At 25.1% G+C, this 24,218-nt stretch overlaps 1 protein-coding gene across 2 annotated transcripts; it reads right to left on the bottom strand.

Annotated features, from left to right (window-relative positions):
- Window positions 1–369: 369 nt before the first annotated feature.
- LOC145834702 (E3 ubiquitin-protein ligase RNF25-like) lies at window positions 370–18,505 on the bottom strand. 2 transcript variants are annotated; one of them, XM_082942198.1, is made up of 8 exons: window positions 18,421–18,505; window positions 18,113–18,196; window positions 15,081–15,183; window positions 13,809–14,018; window positions 11,745–11,891; window positions 11,259–11,366; window positions 5,721–5,864; window positions 370–1,160 (listed from the first exon to the last, which is right to left on the bottom strand). In XM_082942198.1, the coding sequence occupies exons 1-8, from the start codon at window positions 18,423–18,425 to the stop codon at window positions 891–893; spliced, it is 1,071 nt and encodes a 356-aa protein (XP_082798324.1). In that variant the 5' UTR covers window positions 18,426–18,505; the 3' UTR covers window positions 370–890. The 2 variants fall into 2 exon arrangements, with proteins under 2 accessions (XP_082798324.1, XP_082798325.1); XM_082942199.1 differs by having other exon boundaries at window positions 371–1,160; window positions 18,337–18,478.
- Window positions 18,506–24,218: the final 5,713 nt, after the last annotated feature.

Genomic DNA, 24,218 nt, shown 5'->3' on the forward strand with positions numbered 1-24,218 from the left:
TTTAATAAAAAAGATTAAACAATATTCTAAACCTTTTCAAAAGCTGTGCACAAAAAACAATAAAATATGTAAATGTTTTTAAATAATATTTTTTATGTTTTAAGTGTCTAGTCTAAATAACATCTAAAAAAATTTTAAATAATTTTACAATAAAAAAATGTAGAAAAAGACAAAGTTACGTCAGTTAATTCTTTTTTACTGAACTACTCAACTTTGATTGTAGATTGCAGTTTGCAACTTTACAGATTTTTGATTATGTCGGAATATTTTCCCAATTCGCACTTGTGTGTACACAGATGCATACCATGAAAGACCACTATATAAAAATGCACAGTTTCGTAGATTAACTTTTTTTTTCTTGGCAATTTAGAATACCAATTAAAAAACCGGAGTTGTTTTTAAAAAGTGATTGGATAAGAATAAATTAGGTGGTATGTGAATGAATACGAATAACCGATTTAAATGGAAGTGAATATGTCGAGCTAACTTGCGGGAAAATTAACGCTTTCCACACGAAAGTTGAATCTAGTTCAAAACATATATTAATAGTATCAATGTATTATAGTCATGCGAGGAGTGAATTTATGATTACAGTCTTAAATAAAGCGTTATTTAAACTAAAAAAGTACAAATCAAATTTCAGTCAACTAACTTAACAGATTTTAAAAATCTATCTGGTTGCTAAATCTAATCATGCAAAAGCTAAGTACCATAATCATGTTATAAAGTTCTAAAATAAAAATTATATTTATTTAAATGTTGAGAAAATAATCTGGAAACAACACCATAAAGTTAAAAACAAGAAAATTAATTGCCAATTAGTAAACTTTAAAACTAGTTTAAAATAAGTATTGTTTCAAGTCGCAGTTAAAAATAAACAAAAAGTTTTTTCATCCATACTCTTCAGCTGCTTTTTTTAACTTCTTTCTATTATTTAGTCGTTTTTTACTTTTGTCACAAAACGCCTTGTTTTCTTTGCTGGGGTTTTGGATATTTTTGTGTTTATAATTTAATTGCTTGTTCAAATCAGAGCCGCTTTGTTTTTTGATAAAGTTTTTTATTTTCTTTTTACTAGGCTCGTTTAATTTTGTTATTCTTTTATTCACTTTAGAAGTATGTCCTGAATCTTTGAATATTTTCTTCGTTGTGAAATGAGGCCTCTAGAATAAAAAAAACTTTGTTCAGCGTTTGATTTTTTATTAGTAAATTATAATAAAGTTTACTTTTAAAACATAGAGTTTTTTTTTTGTTTTACTAAATAAAAATATACATATATTTTTAGTTTTATCTTTTTAGTTCGGTTACTAAAACTACTCGACAAAAAAATTAAAATTTTGATGATGATAAATAAATTTAACTTTATAGAACCACTAAATATTAAACATACTATTTTTTATACCTTAAAGTGAAACTCAATTATAAGAAAATAAATATTTGTAATTAGAAAAAAACTAGTGAAAACTACAGTAATCTACCGCATAACTTTGAATAAAGAACCCAGTAAAAAGTTGCGTAATGTTCAAACATCCGCTTTCAACTAATAAACAAAAGCAGTTTTTACAACTTAAAAATTTAACTGATTAGTATTGGTAAATTAGGTATATGTAAATAAATTTTCAGATATTAAATTGCTAGTATACTTGTTTAAAACATTCGAAAGATACAAATTTGTTGAAATGTAGTAGGGACGCAGCAAGCGGAAAATGTTACAAGCTGCAAAAAAAATCAGGTACGGACGCGTGATGATGTCATAGCGGGTCAAGAGCAATTTAAACAACCTCAAATATTATTGTAATTAATATTAAAGTAAGAAGATATGTCAGCACTTAAAAAATAAATGAAATGTTGAATTAAAATAGGTAGCTGTATACAAAGCAACTTAGTTGCTTCGCAACCCTTTGACTCTTCACGTGTAACTATTTATGTTGACTTTAAAAAGTTTAAACTTTTAAAAGGTAAAAAAACCCACAATTTTATTTTGAAAGTAAGTCAACTAGGCTTGAAAGTAATACTTTCTTTTAATTTTTATGATTTTTTAATTAATTGCCATAAAATGACGCTATTATCAGATAAAAACATTTAGTTTATGAAATATTACTAAAAAAAATCAGTGCATTTAATGATATTTGCAAACGACAATGCTGACATCATTGATCAATACCTTCAACTATGTAGACTTTCGCTAATTTCATAAACTTTTTTTTTTAATCTTTACTTTTTCAGTTTAAGTTTCCAGAAAAATTTTTTTTTCAAAAAGTTTGAAATATGGTAAAATAGGATTATTACATGCACTAATGCATAAAAATATAACAACAAAGTAGATTTATTTATCTTTGATAACTATCCTTTTGATAAAGATACTAATTTTTTAATTCTTATATACAATTAGATACTTATTAATTGTCTTAGATTTTAAAGCTATTTTAAAACTTTTTACGTTGCTAAGGTGTCGTCTACTTTGGGAAATATATTTTTTGGCATTAAAAACTTCAGTGTTAATGACATTTAATAGATTTAATACAAGGGATTTTAAATGGTCGATGTTGGCCCTTAGGACGTTTTTTTAATCATGGGCAATACTAATAACGATACGAGAAAATAAATGGGGACTTAATTGTTTAAATGGCGATGTCTAATAAAGGTGGCAATTTTTTTTTGTTTCTGTCAAATGGGAAAATATAAAAGTTAGTTTTGGAAACCCTGGTTTAAACAAACTACATAGCTAGGAACTTAGTACAATTATTTTCAGTATGTAATTAAAAAAGGGGGTGGTTCTGTTTTGCACGGTAACTTTTGTACGGTTGAAATTTGTTTAATTAAGATAAAACTAAGTTAGTAGTGGACATATAGTGGAGGAATCGGACCACTTACATTCATAATTTGTTTAAATGACACCGCAAGAGAGATTAAAATTGAAAGTGAAATAATTTTGTTTACAGATAAAACGAAAATATTTAATAAATCAAATAATGCTTTACAATTTACTCTTGATAATCAATGGTTAAATACAGGAAAACTATAAAACTGTAATAAATTTAAAATCATTAATATCTACAAAAGTTAACCTAACCCTATTGATCTCCTAATTAATTCAAGTAAATCACCTTCAGTTATAGAATTTAAAGACTTAGATATACAAATATATATTTAAATCAAAATGAAACGATCAAATTGAATATATATACAAAACTGCATCAATACCATCCTACCAAATATTCAAAAGTTTTAAATCTAATACAATTACTAATCTAGCCAAATTATTTACGATATATGTTCGTCCTAAGCTACAGTACAACACTCAACTTTGTTCCTCTTATCTTTAAAATACATTAAGAAATTAAGAATATACAAAGAAACTTTACTCATTTAATAATTAATCGCTGTAATAAATTTTATATGCGTTTAGTTTAATCATAATAGTCTGGCTTTAGTATAAGTTAGCAAACAGTTGTTTTATTTACCGGTAAACAAAGTTTTTAAGGAAATTTTTGACAAGAAAAGTTTTTTGAACAAATACCTGAAGCAATAACCGACATTTGGACTTTTAAGTAAAAAAATAAAAATAATATCATTGTCAAACCCTCCAATTCGTGCTTTAGTGCGTTTTTGTGTTTTATTATGTAGTTTAATTTTAAAAGTCAAAGTGACCTTTAAATTGATTTATGTTAAGAATATATAAACAATTTAAAATTTAAAGGAGCTAATATTTAAAAAAAATTGTGAAAAAAGTATTCATTCATACTTTAACTTTTCTTCTTTTTACGGTTATTTTGATAGGTTAAATTTTCAAATTTAGATTAATAATAAACTTGAAAAAATGTTTGTTATTATGTTCCAAGTTAAATACTTTATAAAATTATTTTGAAAAATCATTACGTATAAAAAAGCTTTGCGTTTAACAGTGTGGATAATTAGACCTGGTTGTAAACAAATAATAAATACCAAAGTGAAAATAGAAAAGTTAGTTTGAAAATCAAGTTATAAATTTAACAAGTTATAATAATATCTTCAAATTACGTTTATTCTTTTTCATAAATAAATTTAAATAAAATGTAATATCACTTGTAAATAAACTTTAATTAATTATAAAATTTTGTTTGTAACTTAGTTTTAGCCTTTTTTTATGTAAGTATATTTAAATTTTTGTATTATATAGATTTGAACTTAGTTTTAGATTAGCTTTTATTATCATTATTATTTAAGTTGATGAAGTTGTACAATATTTTATTCATTATCATTGTAGTTTCACGATGTACAAAGTTTCGAGAGTACAAAATTGACTTCTCGTGCAAAATGGCATTATTTACAAAAGTGACTACTCGTGCATTTCTTGCACGTACCCAAAACAAAAGAGTTAGCTACGTCTTAATTAGGGTTTTTTAATGTGGGTAATATCACCTCTCAGGGCAATTTTTAATACCGGGGGGCAATGACTAGAAAGTTATCGAAAAGGTAAAGGAGTTATTATTTAAGGCTAATTGAAAACAAAACTATTACTTTTTTAAATCTTTAACAAGTGGACGACTGTAAAAATGATGCATAAATTAATAAATTTGAAATAGTTTAATAGATCATCTATTATTTATATTCAAGAGTTATTTTATATTATAGTTGAATTTATTTTTTATTTATAAAAGCTAAGTTAAAATAATAAAGAGAATTATTTTTTTTTCAAATGGTTTAGTTCATTTTTATACAAAAAATAATATCAGGTATATAGAAAGTACAACTTGAAATAGTTCATTATACTTAAATAAACAAAGTCTTTCTTTATATCTGATATTAGTTATGATTAAAAAAGAAAAGGTAAAAACAAGAAATTAAAGTTTCTTTTATTATATTCTAAACTATTTTTTCAGTAAATTTAATATCAATACGGCGTAAACTTTTTTTTTTTCAGAAGAATAATTTGTAGAAACACTTCTATATGAATAGCAATAAATTACTAACACAGTTCTACGAAGTGAAGTATCTTTAAGTAGAACTTAATACTAATGTGTTATTAAACCTAATCTAGAGAGCAACGTGAGTATTTCCAAATTGCACTCTTCTTGTGAATAAACAATTCATGCCTTTTTTAATGCCTAAATGAGTAAAACATAAAGTTTAGACATAAAGTGGTTTTCATGAACTGAATTATATCGAACCATTAATCTGCAACATCTTATAAAAACAACCAGACGTCTCATTACGTACAATCTTATAAAATTATTTTAACATTAAAATTAATATATGATTTGTAAAATACTAAACAGATGATTTTAGTAAATATAAATCTAGTAAGTATGAATCTAGTGATCTCTTATAGTTGATATATGAATAGAATTATATTCAGCCATTAACCTGCAACACCTCCATAAAATAACCAGACGTCTAATTACGTACAATGGTGCATATAATTAATTAGATATTATTAACTAACAAAAGATTGGTAAAATATTAAACGGATGATGTCAGCAAATATAAATCTAGAAATCTTATCAAGTTTGATAAAGGTTAAAATAAAGAATTAATATTTGTTATTACAAACTACAACTTCGTTTTAGTAATCATAATAATTAAATGTGTTAATTAAATTATTAATTAATTTAAACTTTAATATAAAATTTTCTGTTCAAACTATATATCGATTAACTTAAAAGACGTAACAGAAAAAAGCAAAAAGAAGTTAAGAAATTAAGAAATCAAAATAAGCTTTTAATTTTTTTTAAATACACTACCTCAAAAATAATGTGATTTTCATCATGTAACTTTTCTTGTTCTCGTTTACTAGTTACAACTCCACCATTTTGTTTCTGAAATTCATACTTAATAGCCATTTGCTGCATTTTATGTCTTATACTTAACATTTCCATATCCGTTATCTACAAACACAAAACTTAGTAATATTGGTCTTTTTAAACTACGAAGTTTTGACTTAAAAATTATATATTAGTGTTACTAAAAATGCGATCAACTTATTTCACCAAGTTTTAAATAATAATGTTTTTAAAAGTTATGCTTAACTTATTTTTCTTTATCATTATTTTTATTGCAAGTTTATTGTTAATACGATGGTTCAGATTTTGGTTCTACACATTTGTTTAACCCTTTTTTTTTCTTCATTGCTTTTCCAATCGGTACAATTAAAATCGTACAACTTCAGAATTAAGGTAAAAATAATAGAGAAAAAATCAAAAATCTTAATGTATAAACTTACAACAAAATTTAAAATAATCAAAGCCCCAAGCACATTAACTAGACTGGCCAAATAAATACTTGATTTATTGAAAAAGGACTTATCATTCATAAATGAAAGGCGCTGCTGATAAAATAGAACTATGGAAACAACCAAAGCTTACAAATTATAACAATGGTTGATAAGGAAACGACAAAATAAATAAATCCTTAATTTTACTGAGAATTCATTCAAAACAATTTTTTTTAGCTTTAATCGAAATAACACTCTTTTTTTTGCAAGAAACTAATTTGTTTGAAAATTTGTTCTAAATTTCAACTGGACAATAAAAAATTTAATTATGCCAAATATCATTACTGATGTATGCTGTTATTTCCTTTAAGTAGATAATTATGTTTATAAGGTTCAAAAATGGATTGTAAATCAGTTTTAGTTTCACCATTAACTAGTTAGAAAAAAAACTAATAAGGTCAAATTCAAGTCTTCTGTATTTTTAAGATTTAATATCAAGTGTTGTAAGTCTAACAAGGTAAGACGTAAAAGAATATTGCAGCGGTTGAAGATTATTCTGGTATATTTTCTTTGAACAGATTCTATATAATTAATGTCTTTTTTAAGTATGGAGACCAGATTGGTGGGTTGTATTCTAACTTATGACGAATGTATACAAGATACAACTGTTTAAGGATTTTATATCTGTAGACTTAAAACTTCAAAAGATATAGTTGATGCAATTCGGTAAAGGTAATTGATATAGTGGTTCCATTTCAAATCATCAGCAATAAAAACTCCAACATCTTTAATCACTTTGGTTGAAAATAAGCTTATATTGTTTATTTTAAAGTCATAAGTAGAGCTAGTATTATTTTTTGAATATTTATAACATGAAATTTACTAGAGTTAATTTCTTTTTTCTTTGGTCAATTGTAAAATTTATCTAACAGGGTGGCCACTAGTATTTTAGATATTTCTTCCAGGCTTTCTGAATTACTTCCAGTTTTTTGAAAGTACACGTTTTTGAGTTTATTTTTTGTTTAAATTTAAGTGTTAAGCAAAAAACTGTGTTTAATAGTATAACAACATTGAAAAGATACTGTAAAGCAGTGGTCGTCAAGGTATACACAGTGTTGCACACGAAACTTTTTTGGGGTGCAAAAAATTTTTAGGGTACACGAAACTCAGTTAGGGGTGTACGAAATTTCGAGATTACAAAAAAAATACAGAGTAAGATCAAGTATGTACTTAATATTTAATAAAGTATTTAAAAAATACTGAACTAGGGATTTTGTAGTAATTGCGGAAAAGTGTTCAATTAATAAGTATGTAAGAAAAAGCCATATAATTAAAATATCATAGTGAAAATAAGGTAAAAGAAATAAAAATGTCAATTAAAAAGAAGATCAAATAAAAAGTTTCAACTTGAATTGTTAAATGGTTTGCATGTAGATACAAACTGAGTTATGACTTTTAAGGAGAAATGCACTAATAAAAGTGTTTATGTAGCCCAACCACTAGCAGCGCTTATTAAAATTATATTTCATATTTCAGTTAGAAAAACTTATCTAAACTTTTTTTTACATGTATAACATTCAACAAAACTTATCTTATTTAAAATGAATCTTATATTTGTATATGAAACTTATAAAAAAATATTTTTACTAAAAATTGAAATATAACAAAAAAGTGTGCTTGAGGCTAAAGTACCAAAACTACTAAAATTAAAACTAGTTTTTTACTGTTATAACTGTTTGAGATCCTGGGTGCTGAACCGAAAGGGCTGTCCAGTATTTTCAACTATTCATTTTTGTTTAATCACGTACCTAATATTCAAACTTTTGCTTTCAGCTTCTGCTTGCTTATCTTTCAGTTGAACTCTTAATCTTTAAAAATGTTCTATCTATCTCTGATTCTGTTAGGTCATCATTAATGTAGATATAAAATATTTTTCCTTGGTGCATTGTTTAAAAGTTTCTTAGACTCAGTAATCTTTTTCTACTAGATAGAGTCCTTAGTTTCAGAAAAATTAGTCTTGTTTTATTGGTATTGTATTAACCGACACTGTATAAAGCATTTAGTTCAGTCTCAGCCAACTTGTTAGAAATGTATACTATATTTGACATAATTGATAATTTTATCATTATTTTTGAACCACTATACATGGTAAAATAACTTTTATACACGTTTAAACAAAAAAACTTATTTGAAGATTGTTTTTAATGCACTTAATTGTCTTATACAATAATTTTTTATCTAAGATGTACAAGCTAGGTTTCGTAAGATCACTTAGCTTAAAATCTATTTCAAAGTTGAAATCAGTTTCTCAAATTGGTTCTTCTACAAACGTACTACAAAAAACTAGAATCATGAATTTATAATTTGAAGTTTTGTATGTAAATTAAAAAAAAATATTTTGTCACTTAACTAAATAGTAATTGTAAAATTTTACCTGCACCTCAACTTTCAACAAAATTTTATATTTTCATATTTTATAATACCTTACACAAGCAACAACTGTGTTTTCAAAAAATTACCCAGTGCAAAAATACAAGTTAACGTAAACTCGTAATATCGTATTTCATGACAAAAATGGCGTTGACTGTTTAAGGGCATAGGGAGGGGCTACCTAATTTTACAAATTGATCTAATTTTGTAGAGTTTAATCTAAGCTATCAATCGCTTTAACCGCTTAGCAAAAATTAAAGCAACTTTCAAGGGGCACGGGTCTTAATTGCACAAGTGCCGAAAGTTGCACGGAGCCATATTTGCACGAAGCCAAATTTGCACGAATTAAATTTTTGCAAGGGAGTAAAAAAATACAGAAAAAAGAATAAAAACAGAAAAAACTAAAAGATATTTGATAAGTATAAAAATTACTGACCGAGGGTAAGGGTTAGGGGTAACAGTGATAGTAAAACCAATCAAAAAACAACCAATATTTTTTTTTTAAGTTAAGAAAAAAAAAATTTGAATTAAAAGTTAAATAAATAAAAAACTTAAAACATACAACTTACCAACCGAAAGTAAGGGTTACAGTTAACAGTGATAGTAAAAAAATAAAAATTAAATAATTTAGTTAATAAAATTTATTAAAAACTAAAAAAATAATTTAAAAAAGTTAACTCATGCAAAAATGCCTTCGTGCAATTTTATCCCCTCGTATAAAGCATCGTCGTGCAATTTTGAGCACTCGTGCAATTTTATACGCTCGTGCAAATTTGACAGCTACCCACTTTTAAGATATGAGCGATCAAACTCGGTTACCTAAATAGGCTCCTAATGGAAGGCGCAAACTAAAAGCGCGACAAAAGACTATTTCACCAAAAATCTATCTCCTCCATCATTTTTTAACCTATCTTCTTCAAATTTACACAGTAAGTCTATTACTTATACTTAAGTCGATTTAATGCAGGATTTTTTTCAACTTTGTAAAATAAATATCTAATAATAAAAAACAATTATTTTTTTGACTTTATTAATTTAAATTTTTTTTTTTCAATTTTTTTTAAAACTCAACTTTAAAAGCATTTTAAATTATAAAAGTAATGTTTTCCGAAAATTTGAGGTCTTTAACTCAAAAAATAAAAAGGGAATCCAAAAGTCAATAAAGGATCTGTTATTGCATTAAAGTCCCCCAAAATGTCAAGCTGGTCGTGTTTTGAGAAAGTTGCTCGTTATGTGTACAATTTATCGTTTTAGTTTCTTTTTTCATCTGCGCGTATAGGCTAATGACTTGCTGTTTCTCTCTTTGTTAGCAAACGAAAAGTGGTAATATGTTTGTGACCATCAGATCAAACATACATAGATTGTAATCATTTACTGTTGACAGCAAACACTACTCTTTCAGGGTTCGTGCGCAATTTTTTTATTTAACTTGACTGACACCAATCTAGCCAGACATTTTTTCAAAGTAAGGAAAATCCCCTTTTGAAGTCACTTTAGGTATTGGGGAGTCTTAATTAGTACTATTATAGTCTCCGACTTCAATCAACTTTATCTTTAAAAAAAATTTGAGCTTTAAAAATCTGCAAAAAGTAACTCATAGCTTAGTTACAACTTAATAAAATAAGATTAAATTGTGAAAAAGGTAATTGACTCCCCCCCCCCCCCTATGCCCTTAACATAACAAATTCAGTAATTAGTATTAAAATAAGTGTTATATCTAATGTATTACTAATGTAAAAATTTAATATATTTTACTATACGTAATCGTTCAATTTAATTAAGCACTAAGTAAAAACATAACTAGGAAATATATGTTAAATGACGTGCATTGTTGTGTTTTATTAAAATTTAAAATGAAACGCTTACACGAGTATTAAAATTTAAACATACAGCCAAGTTGTTGAACTAAACTGTAATGTTTAAACTATAGTTTTTGAATAAGTTTTCTTAATTATGACGTATATAACCTACTTAAAACAAAAAATTAAAGAATTTTAAAAATTTTTAGAGATTCAACAAAAGGTTTTAAGCATTTATTTTTACAAATACTGACTGATTTTGTCTTTAATAACTAAATCTTCATTTAAAAATAAGTTCGAATCTCAATTTCATCTTCAAAAAATATTTCTCAATGTTTTAATAAAAAATTTGAAGCATTTGAACTGAGAAAAAATGAGATTCTCAAATTTTTAAATAAAAAAACTGATTTAGCCTGACTTAGCCTGACGCGCACGAACCCTGCTCTTTATTCCTTATCATCAGACATAAAACTTCAAAAGAGATATAATAATTTTGTTTAATTGAATCCAAACCAGCAAGGCGTAAATATGTAGGGCTTACATAGCTAATAATTTTAGAAATTTAAAAATATTTAAACTCTTTCACTTAAAAACTCAACAACCTTAAGGAAATAATATCTACAAAAATAATGTCGTATTTACAGACAAATCTCACAGCAAATATAAAATTAGTTCTGATAATTGTGAAAACCTAACTATAGAAAACATTACATCTACATATAAAAAATCTGAAAATAGTTTTATCAAAAATATTAGTATTGAAACAAAAAGTTATGCCAAACTAAATGGAGAATAACTTTAGCTCAAACTTAAAAACTTTTAGAATAGATAATACTAACTACAGAATCTTCATCAAATGGTTCATTGTATATACCAACTAAGTTATCAACTTCAACCACAATCATTTTTCTGCATTGTGGGCATGGAATTCCTTCCTCTACCGTCATCTATTAATTTTTTGTTTATGAGTACATAAAAAAATTGATATGCATATAAACTATATACATTGATGAAGTGACCCGTTCCCATAATTTACTATATATTTTTTTTTTCTAAAAATCATCTGTAGTATTTATTTAACTGTAAAAAAATTAATATAAATAATCTTAACTTAAGGTTTTGTTAAGGAAACCCAGTATATTCAATGATAAGCATTTTCTTTTAAGTATAAACAAATATAGTGCAAGTATTAAAAATAGAGTTAAAAACTACAAAAATTTACAAAGCTTTTAAATGTATGTTATATTTAGACTAGCTTAAAAACTCTTCTAATCTTTAAAAAACATACTACTAAAAAACACATTTTAAGACAACTACAAGTAAACCTGTTTTTTGAGTTTTTCGCGAATCTTAGAGGGTAGTAGCAATATATCAATACTTTCATCAGGTGGTTGATAAGCTTTAACATATTTATAAATACAATACGTGTGAAAATGATGAAAACATGATGTTTTTATGAAGTTGTCTTGTACCTTTCAGTAAAGATTTAAGCTTTTAATTTAAAAAACTATGCATTAAATTATTTTTTTATATGTTTTATATTTTTTTAAATTATACTTTTGGCTTCAGATAATGTTTAGTAAAAAAAAACATTTTTATTGAACTACATTTTCGAAAACTTAACAAGGTAGCTGTACTTTTTAGATACTTATTTAAGATCATTAGGAACATTTTATTAAGAATCATTGAACATGTTTTAAATACTTTTATTACAAATGTTCTACCTTTTTTTATGTATATAGCACTAAAATGTACAGCAGTTTAATGAAAAACTATGACCTATCATTTTATACTGACACCTGAACTGTTATTAAGGTCATGAGGATTTTTTCTAATTATCGTTGACCTTTATTTGATGTTCAAATTCTATACTATAAATAATTTAAAAATATAAGTTTTTATCTACATTTGAGAAGTCAGGCTTTCAAAAAGTTTTCAATACCTAACATAGAGAAATATAATTTTAATTCACTATTCTCAAGACTTTGTAAAATTTAGTAAACAAAATCAAACATAATATTCTTTTTTAACAATTATTGTGAAATTTTCTAGAAATTTTTTGAATCTGAAAAAATTTACAACTTAAATTACACAACTTATTGTTTATATGAAACTCAAAAATTTAAATAACATCTTACAATATAGCTGTTAATGATAGAGTTAGAATTAGACTATAAAAGTTTATGAATGATTGCTTAAAAACTCTAGTACATTGTTACATAATGTAGGCCACATGGCCCCCTTGGGCATAATTGGGTGGGATAATGCCATAACTTGAATCTAAAACTAGATATTCTTGAGTTGATGGTGAATAACAAAAAAGGTCTTAGGAGCATTAAAGGGTAGTTTTGAAACTTTTACTAAACATGTGAAAATTTTAAACTTACACTAGACCACGGCTTTCAAAAGTGAGCATTTCAGAATTTTAGGAGGCCAGAAGTTGCTATATGGGAAAGTGCATAAAGCCATTACTTAAAATTTACATTAGATATTCTGGAGTTAATGACGAAGAACAAAAACAGCCTAACAATAGTTTTTTGAGAAATCTTGTTGGAGGGGGCTATAGCTTTTTTTTTTCTTCAAAGGGAGCCTTACAAAAAAAAGAAGTAAAACCCTGCTTTAGAATGAGATAGGTTAGTTTAATGAAGTAGTCTCTTTTCTGCCTTTTTAATTTAGTAATTTTATAAGAAATCTAATAAGTTGTCGAACTTAGTACTCTTATATTTCAAACACTTATTTGAAAGAGTTAAAAGAAACTGCTTGCTGCTGGTAAGTGATGGAAATGCATAAGCGTCACTTTTGCATTTTAGTTTAATCAAAACAGTCCAATTTTCTAACCAACTGGCAAACACTTTTATTTTAAAAGAAAACTACTTAAAAATGTACGAAACTATAATAAAAATTTTTAGAACAGTCTAGGACTATAACCATTTGTTACCTATTCCCCCTTGCTACTGATCTTAATATTGAGATCAACTTGAAAAATAGTACTTTTCACCCTTATAGGTTTAATTTAAAGCAAATTCTATATGGTTAAAAAAACCTCCGCTTTGCTGATAGACCATAAGTTAAGTGCCAACTTAAAAAGTTACATAGAGTACTGTATATTTGATTAACTTAATTACTTCAAGTATAAGAATCATCAGTAAACAATATGAGAAAATTAAAATGAAACTACTAATACATATACCCTAAGAAATAAATGTAATAGATGAAACATCATGTAACAAATTAACTGCTCTTAATCATATCTATGTTTTTTATAATCCTCTAATATTTAAATTTATTCATATAGCTAAATAACAATGATTTTCAAACTTTATTTAAAAATTATATCTGTCTAAGTTATTTAGTTTTTATAAGTAAATACAATTTAAAAAATGTATAACCTTAAACTTGACAAGACATATGGGACAAGGATTTGAAGGAATGTTATTTTCTGTTAGATTGTCTACAACTATATTTATTATTTCAAACAAAATTCCTTCGGAGTCTTCATGTTTAATTTTTGAGAAAATAAGCTGTTTTATATCATCAAGTCTTTCATCAGATAATCCACAGGACCTTACAAATTCAACATGTAAATCAGTGTGGGGTGCCTATAAAGTAGTGTAAGTTTTATTTTTGTGTAGCTAAACAAACTAAGTTCAAAGTTTACAAATTAATAACTGTATAGTATAACCTTACTTTTTAAGAAGTTTGAAACATTAAGTCAAATAAACTACATGTCTAGTAAAAGCTAAAATTTAAAGATATATAAGTATTAACACATAAACAAAAATGCTACATTTAAAAAAATTATAATTACTGACTATACCAAAATGAATACTTTCAAGTCTATTACAAAAGTTGATAATAAGACCTACAACAAAAAACCAACAGTATATTCCTAGGAAAAATAATTACATGGTTAGTATAATACTATTTCTTTTATTAAAATAGAAATGACTATAACTGAGTAAAATAAATTATAAAAAATATGATTTCTTTAATTATTATATGAAACTCAAGTGATGAAAATAATATAGTTGAGGAAAAACAGCAATTAAATGTTATAATAATTAAAAAGATAAAAATATATAACTTATTCTAATTTATTTAAACAATCTAAGAAATAAGGTTATTATTTGAACACACTGTAAGTAAAAAGTCTTCATGAGCTGCAGTTCTTAAAAACAGTTGTAGTAATCAATAAAATTATACTAACTTAAATTAAAATGTGAAAAAATATACACTAGTAATTACTGAAAAAGAGCCTAGGAGTGAGTTTTTACCAGAGAAACTATTTTTTTGTTTTAGAATAGTAAGCTTTTAAGCTAAAAAGTAGATAGCAGGCTACTATTTGCCAAACCCTGATCTACTATAACATATGATTCTAGCTAAATAATTTTGGTAATAAATTAAAAACAAATTATTTCCAGTCAAAAATAATTTACATTTAACTTAATTGTTTTTATTATTATTGTAACATATTAATAATTTTTAGATAATTTAAAAGATCTAAGTTAAAAAACTTAATTAATGTAGCATTTATTTCTTGATTGATTTATATTTTATTTTACTTTTAACTTAAATAACAAATAGATTTAAAGTTATTGAAAGTTTAAGCTTTGAGGAATAGGCAACTCTGACATTATTTTTAAAAGTTTAGTATAGCTTACATCAATTTCAAACACAAATTTGAGGTCAATTCTTACATACTGACTATCCTTGTCATTGCCGGTTGATGGGGTAATTGACTTTTCGATTGATTTAATTTGTCCGCTAAAAAAATTAAGAAAGATAAAAATGATGTTAAAAAAACAAGTTATTTACATATGGTATACTTACTAGATTATATATTTATAATTACTTTTGTACTTGTTACTCCTATTCAGTTTTTTAAACTTTTGTATTTGTCTCTAGTTTTTAGATAATCTTTTACTTTTTTTTTATATTTGTGCCAACCACTAGGTTTAATTCTTGCAATGTTCAATTCACAGAATTTTTAATGCCCAATCAGGACCCCTATTCCATCAGGCAACACAATTATAAAATTTGTATATAAATTTTGATAAAGCTTTGTTTTATTTTATTTTTTCTAAACAAAAAGTATCAATTAAGGTATAAGCATTAAATCAGAAATCTAAAAGAATGCAAAAGCCAAAAAAGTAAAAAAGATAAAATACATATAGTAGATAATAAAAGGGTTGATCATGCCAATTCGATCATCAGACCACAAGTTTCGGTAGACTGAGACCGGTTTTGTCCTTATTAGTACTCATCAGTCAGTCACAACCGAAAAACTTGTAGTTGGCAATCTACATGTCAAATTGGCATGATCAACCCTTTTGTTAAATTTGAGCTTGTCTCACGGCAAACGAAAGTCCAGACTTGTTCTGCAGACTTTCGCCAATTTTGTTGATTATAGTAGATAATCTTATTGTTTTTAATAAGGTAAACATAACTTACTCTCAGGACATAGTTTAAGAAATATATTCTCAAACACTGTCATAATACATTTAGAAAAAAAAAAACAATTGACATACGCTTTAAATTAAAAAACTAACCAAAATATATTTATGTGGTCGCATGGTTGTGACTCTTTAGATCAAAAAAAAATTCCTGAGCAACCTTAAGTCATTTCAAGTTTTTTAGTTCTTTAAATAGTTTTTACAACTTTAAAAAAATTTTTTAAATCTTGTTCATTAACAAAATTGATTATAAAATAACAAAATATTGAAACTAAACCAACTAAATCTCATTCAAGATCTAAAAAAAAAATTGAACTATCCTGATCTTTTCATATAAAAACAACACTACCCTGAGTCAGCTAGAGTTAAAAATAAAAATGTCTTCTTATCCTGAGCTGTTCTGAGTCGTCCTAAGATTTTCAGAAACTTCAAAAAATTAGGAGTTATCTTGAGTACAGCAACTCTGTGGTTGCAACTGGAAATTCAAAAAATCACCCTAAACATTATCTCAACATATAAGCTGCTTACGGGTAATGGATGGGGATAGATTTAGGTATAGAAAGAAAATTAATCATCAAATGCGTTCTTCATTAAAGCAAAAAAAAATCATAATAAAATGCTTAAGAGTTAAATTTTTTACATAAACTAAAGCAAGTGAAGAAGATTAAATGAATACTACAGCAAACTATACTAAAACTACAATTGGTTACAAATACAATTGAACAATAAGACAACTAAGAAGTATCTTAGAATTTTAGATAAGGAATAGGTCATAACTTATTTTTTAAACCTAAAATATTTTAGATTATAACACACCTAATTGCCACCATTTCTTGCTGTCAAAAATTGTAAGTAAAATGCTGTTTTATAAGCATTGTTATGAACATAACTCCTTGATTTAATATAGTTTGATTTATTTTCAAAACAACTTATTTAGAAAACTTCACAGAAAGTTCAATTTTACAATGCAAGGGTTGCCAATTTTAGAGTCAAAAAAACTATTATGAGTAATTTAAAAATGTCCTGAAAAACCTTAAGAGTTTTGAGCTATTTAGAGTTTTTAAAAACCTTCAAAAACTCAAATAAATTTTAATAAGATTAAATAAACTTTTTTAAACCAATAAAAATCTGTATTTTAGCAAAAATAGCTAGAAAAAATGAAAGTATTGAAATTGGAATAATTAAATCTCATTCAAGACCTAGAAAAAAAATTAAACTGACATTTTCAAAAAATCTTATAAATATTCTGAAATTTTATATTAAAAAAACTATCTTGAGTTATTGTGTGTCATCATAAGAATTTCAAAACTTTTAACTTTCATGAGTTATACTTCTAACATGATTTAATAAATATTTTCTTATACTTTAAGTCACTAATTAGTCAAATCTATCTCCTCCTTCATTTTTTAAGCAGTCATCTTCAAACTTTCACAGTCTATTCTTTATACAATAACAAAAAAACTTTATTTGTGACTTTAAAAAATTTCAAGTAAAAATACCTTTTTTGTGAAAAAAAAAAAAATTTTTGGATAAAAAATCTTTTTTTTTTTTTTGTCATAAAATTTTTATTTTTCAAAATTATTAAAATTCACAAACAACGTTTTTTTTCTCATAATGTAAGGAACATTTCCTGAAAATTTGAAGAAGATTGCTTGAAAAATGAAGGAGAAGATAGATTTTAAAGCCCGTTTTTAAAAACTCGAGAAAAACGGCTTTAAAGTTACCCTTGATATACCTTTTATAAAGACAACCCTTTATATAACCGGTCATAAAAAAAAAGTTACTTAATATTTTTAAAATCTAATAAAAGCATCTGAAAGATTATGAAATTTACTATAATATAAGTCTATATGTTATTTTTGGTCAAAAAATGGCTTCTACTCCCCCCCTATGGCCCTAATGGTTTAGAAAAAATTATCAAAAACAATTTTATAAATAACTCAAAATTTGGCCTGATAATGTAGGGTCCAAGGGACAGCTTTGAAAACTATTTAAGTTAAAATTTCAAAATTGAAACCCAGTAATGGGCACATATATAGAAAAACAGTTAGGTAAAAATTATATCTCAGTAATCCTGAAAAACAAAGGGAAGTATGAATCATGTATTTAATAAGTGTACAAAAATAATAATTATGTTATATAACTTGTAAGATTAGGCACCGATTATTTTTTACAATAACAAAAAATAAATTATAAGAAACTTAAGTGCAACAAACTAATAGCTATACAGTAACACTAACTTAGTGTGGTAATTCATAACTAATTCATTCTCGTAAATTGCTGACAGAGTAGCAGCTTCTATGTCCGCCCAATAATAGCATTCACTGTAAGTACAAAAATATGAGTAAATATTTAGAAAATCTATCTTAACTTTAAGTTAAAAGTATATTATTTAATCAATATTCTTTGAATAAACTGAGAATGTCTTATTATTTAGTTACTAAAAAATCTTAATTCAACTTACATTCAATATTCTGTACAAAACAAAAAAAGATATTTAAAGATAAAAGTAATGAGATAAAGCTATTTAGTAACTACAACTTTAAACCTCATATCTAACTATTGCTGTTAAGAATTTGAAAACAATTATCAATGTTATAATAGAATGATCAATGATTACACTAATATATATTATATGTTAACCATGTAAAGTTTCATTACATAAGCAAATACTCAAATTAGAAAGAATCCCCTAATAAGTTAAAGTAAATAAAGTACATTAACAGCTATTAACAAAAGCTTATTAAGCAAGACTATTAAAATAAGTAGAAATATTGTGTTTAAATAAAATGTTATACATTTATAACAAGAACCAAAATTAAAGTAAGAACAGTTTATAAGTTACTCTACCAAAGAATAAACTACAATAAACCACTTATTCTATAATTTTTTTTATTTACGTCACAACTTTTAAGAAACTTACTAAAGTTCATCAACTTCAGGACATAAGTATGTTTGTATGTTTTAATAATATCTTACACGGCATCTTTTATTCAGCATCTCTTTTTTTAATCAGTTTTTTTTTTGCTTGATTGTATTGGTAATACTATAACCAAGGATTTCCGGAAATAAACAATTCTGAAAGCTGAAATTTTAATGAACGTTTGTTCATCTTATTTATAAAGCTTAATATTCGTATATTTAGGAAACCAAATGGATTTAAAATAGCTAACCTAATGTTACCTAGAGATTTCATAAAGAGGATGAGCGTATCGCCACACAATGGAAAAAGTTTAAAGCAGGAACGTTATAAGCAAGATTTTTATGAACTTTTACTTCTGCACTTAATTAGTTGAAACTAAATGTACAGTAGTCTAAGTTAGGGACAAGGAATTTTTCTTTGCGTTCTAGATTAAAAAATAGGCCATACTAGTTAGAATAAACTCTTAGTTAGCTGCTTAATTTTGGAAGCTTATGTACGATATGAATATCTATTCACCCTATAATTTAATAATAAACAATAACCTTACCGCACGCCACTGATGGGGTCAGATTCGAGTCTTGGGGCCGAAACTATATTTCAGTTTTGATATTGGTGCGACATTATCCTAGGACCTAGGTAATTACCAAAGATGCTTTATACAGATTATTTTATTCCCAAATAAATTTTAAGATACAACACATTATATTTTAGAATACTAGATTATAGTGTACAATAGGTTCCTTATGGGAGGAGAAAACTTAATTTTCAAACAGTTTGAAATCACGGTTATACACACGAATTGGGGTACACATTATTCATTTATATTTGCAGGAACTTTTTTCTATCTAATATGATATTCAAGATATATTTACTACCAAGTATCTACAATATGCTTAAAAAAAAGGCATTGGTCCAAAGGTAAGGGACGCACTTCAAGAGGTACGCACCCGTGTAAAATACGCACTAATAAAAAAAAAAATTCGATTCTTTTGGTTTTAGGAAACTTATTTAAAACTGAATATTTATAAACATTTATTTTACAGGTGTTATCAGAGACAAAGACTAGCTCTTTGAAGCAAAGGTAGAAAACTGTAACTACTAGTCACATTTCAACTAAGTTTGACATTTAAAATATCTAAACTTTTTCGTCAAAAAAATAAAAATTAACTTTTATGAAAACTCGTATTCGACTGAAACTAAATACTAACAATAAAACAACTAGGTTCTGTTAAACTAAAGTTTAATTAAACTTGTACTAGAACTGTTTTAAATAAAAGATTAATTTTTTATTAGTAAATAAGAGTAAGAATGCAACTTTTTTGAAAAAATTAAAATTTAAAATTTATCAAACTTAAATTATATAAAATAAATTTTTAAGTTTAAACTACAAACCTTTTTGTTTTTAATAAATAAATATACAAATTAAATTGATTTTTTTTAATTAATTAAGTATAGTATAAAAACTATTCATAACTTTTGTTTTACTTAGTTTCTTTTTTGTTTGTTTTATTTACTGAAAATTAATCTTTAAAAAAACATTTTTTATTAGATCATTATTACACAATTTACGTTTTAAAGTATTTAAATAGTTTTAAGTCTGATTAGTTCAAAAATGTTTGAACACTTTGTCAAAAACTAAACCTTGAAATTTCTAAATCGTTTTTTTATTATGATTGTTCACCTTAAGCTTGGCTATAGATGACTGTTTCATAGCAATCAGATTGCTATGCTCTCTTAATTTTTTTGTTTAAGAACCAAAAATAAAATGTTGAATAATAAAATTTAAGACAATATTTAAAACAAATATTAAAAAAAAACACTAAAAAGATTGCTATTTTTTGCATAATATAACAATAAACTTTTATTGACTTGTTTCATTATCTATACAAGTTTATGCACGCATAACATTTGTTGTTTATTTAAAATATAAATTCAATTAAATTTTTTTATTATATTTACAAGCTGTTGCAAGCACTATGTATGTACTTTATAAAACAATAAACTTTAAATTCATTTTTTTGATAAGTATCTGCACAATATTAACTTTTTTCTTTATTCAACAATTAAAGTTTAGTAAACTTGTTAAAATTGTTGCATGAACAAAAAAAAGCGTTCAAATATTTGGTCCTAGGATTTAGTGTACGAAAAAAACTTTCGGTTATCGAGTCATACACCAGGATACAGTTTTAAGTCGTGTCCAGGACAATTACTAAAAAAACAATCAGTTAAACAAAATGAAAAATGAAAGAAAATAAAACAAATAAAATAATTGAAAAACTACTGAATTTTGGGTTTAATTATGTACTATGAATCTTGTTTGGTGACATATGAACTAAAAAAAACGTATAACTTTAAATTAACTTTTAAAAAAAGATAAACAACACTAAAAGAAAAACGTGTGGGTATTTGAATTATAGGTTACAACCTCTTTAAAGTAAGTAAAATGTAATACGATGAAAGATTTTTACGAAATATTTTTATAAGTATTTTGTGCTAAAAAGGTATATTTTTTATTTGATAATTTAACTTTAACAGTAAAAACATTTTTACATTGGAATAGTTAAAAAACTATTGTAAAGTATTTTAAGAATTTTAAAGAAGTGATTTTTACAATAACTGAGCTCAACTTTTATAAATTAAAAAATGAAGATAAGTACTGTAAAACTCATGCTTTTTATAAGAAAAAAAAAACAATAATAATTTTAACAATAATGATGTTAACAACAAACTTCTTTTCATTAAATAAAAAAAATATTTTCTTTTTATTGAACACTTGTCTAAGTATAACTGTAAACAGAAAAAAAAAAAGCATAAGTCTGTAAGTATTCTTAACTTAATTCAGAAAGTTATCTTAAAGAATAATCTTAAAAATAACTAGAAAGAAAATGCTAAAATCTAGACTAAACCAATGTTACCGTAACCAAGCAAATCTACTTTCGAACAAAAAAAGAACTAACATAAAAAAAAAAATTAAACTTTGGATATTAAACGACAAAAACTATTAACTCCTTAAACAAGTAAATAGGCGAGTAGGAATGATCATTAATAACCTTGAGAATCACTATTTAAAAGATAACTTTTAAGTTTATCCTGGAACTTTCCAAATGACTTATATTTATAGAAATAATGGTAGCTTAGTCCATAACTTACTACATTGGAAGGATAGTGATTTATTACTTATTTTGCTGTTTAATCTAGGTAGGAAAAAATTGTTTCTGAAGACCTGGTATGATTATTATTGACATTTTCTACACTTTTATAGTAATATTTAAAGTTATCTGGTAACAAATTATTGTTAAACTTAAACATAAACAGATGCAAACTTAAACTATAACGATGTAAGCCTTAGTTAAAGTCATAAAAAATTGAATGAAAGCGTTGAGGATGATAATGATTTACCAATCAACCAAACTTTTAAAAAGGAAACAAAGTTCAAAACTATTTAATATAATACAACTAAAACTTCGTCAATATTCCTCTACTATTACATTGTATTGCAATAGTAACACTTATAAATTAAATATGGTTCATAAATTTAAGGTTTGTAAAGAAGCCATCGACTTCCCGCACTCAATTAACAAATAATGAAATTTGTTTATTTTGTGCTTTTTCAAAAACAAATATTTAAACACATTTTGTCTTTTTTTCAACAATTTGCCGCGACCGTTTATGTGGTCCTTCAGATCTCCCAAAAACCTTTCTACCTTTAGGGTATATAATTTAGCTAAATAATCATATTTAAGAAAATAACTTCAAAATTTCCCAGTTTAGTTCTAGACAAAGTGTTTAAGTATTTTGGAACTAATTAGACTTCAAATTATTTAATTACTTTTAAAACCTTAATTGTATAAGAACGATCTAATAAAAATTGTTTTTTTAAGTTGTATTTCGGCAAACAAAGCAAACGAAAAAGAAACACAGTTAAACGAAAACTTCGAGTAGTATATTTACTATGAAAATAAAGTATATTTATTATACTTAATAAGTTTTGAAAACTAAATTCAAGTTGTTTATTATTTTACAAAAAAAAGTTCTGTAGTTCAAACTTAAAAAGTTATTATATTTTATTTAAGTTTAATATCTACTGACAAATATAACTAATTTTTTACAATAAGTTTGATTTAACTTTGATTTAATAAACTTATTTTAAACCTAATTATTATTTTGTGATTTCATTTAGTTTTAGTCAAATACATGTTTCATAATAATAATTTTATTTATTTGACGATAATTTTTTGATACAGTATAAATATCAACGTAGTTGAAATTTCACTAATAGTTACAGTTTTCTATATTTGCTTTAAAGAGCTTGTCTTCGTTTCTGATAACACCTGTAAAAAGTTTATAAGTTGATAGTTGTAAATAAATTATTTATAACTAATTATAAATAGTTTTAAAAAAATTTAAAAATTTAGTGCGTACCTTAAGCGGATGCGTACCTCTCAAAGTGCGTACCTTTCCGATGTCTTTACTTTTAAAAAGGACATTGAAGAATTTTGACCTGGTAGTAAATATATATAGAATGTCAAATAAAATAGGAAAAAGTTCCTGCAAATAATGCTAAAAAGCGTGTGCCCCGATTCGTGTTTAAAACCAAAATATGACTGTATTCAGGTTTACCACTTTATCTGGAATCCTGGAGTTTGACAATTTGGGCAAAAAAACCTGGAAAAATCTGGAATTTTAACAATTTTCATATGTTCAGTAGTAAAATTTTGATTTGACTTAAAAAATCTATATTCATAAAATTTTTTTATATTAAAAAACATATTCAAAATAGATTTTAAGTATTCTTTTCAATGTTTTTATACTATCTAACATAGTTTCTTTCCTTGAACTTAATTTTAAACTAAAAATTACCTAAATATGTGTACTTTTAAAAACCTGGAAGAAATTTGGTAAACCTGGAAAAACTAAATAAAAAACGAGTGGTAACCCTGTGTATTTCCAAAATTAATTTGAATTAATTGTATTCTCCATATAAGTACTTAATTAAAAACTTATACTAGACTAATAAGATGCATATGTTGTTTAATAAAAAAATTGAACTCAACTTTTGTCTAATACTCTGGCTAAAAACAGTTTTACTTGCTTTCAACTAACTATTCTTTAACTTACTTTTGGATTAAGTTACTCAAGACATAAAATTTTAAAAACACTAAATATATTTTAAGCAATTCTCTTCAATAGAGTTAAAATGCTAACAAATAATAAGATTTTACACACTTATATAGAAACCAAGTAATCATAAAGTAATCAAGAAATTGATAAAAGACAAAGGCAATTAGTAACATTTAAAATCAAACAAGTTCACTTACTTTATAATTGATCTACAGTAAAACTAAACATAAATAAAATGAAAACAATCCTTATAAAATGTTACGAAAATATAGAAACATAATAGTCAAAATCTTTTTGCTTTC

The sequence above is a fragment of the Thalia democratica genome, chromosome 4 (assembly GCF_965202585.1).
Source record: "Thalia democratica chromosome 4, ktThaDemo2.hap1.1, whole genome shotgun sequence".
NCBI lineage: Eukaryota > Metazoa > Chordata > Thaliacea > Salpida > Salpidae > Thalia > Thalia democratica.

Coding starts and splice junctions, on each gene's coding strand:
- LOC145834702 (XM_082942198.1), bottom strand. Junction 14,019..15,080: donor AATTTGTGTTTGAAATTGAT/GTAAGCTATACT, acceptor ACTACTTTATAG/GCACCCCACACTGATTTACA. Junction 5,865..11,258: donor CATTTGATGAAGATTCTGTA/GTTAGTATTATC, acceptor TTGTGTTTGTAG/ATAACGGATATGGAAATGTT.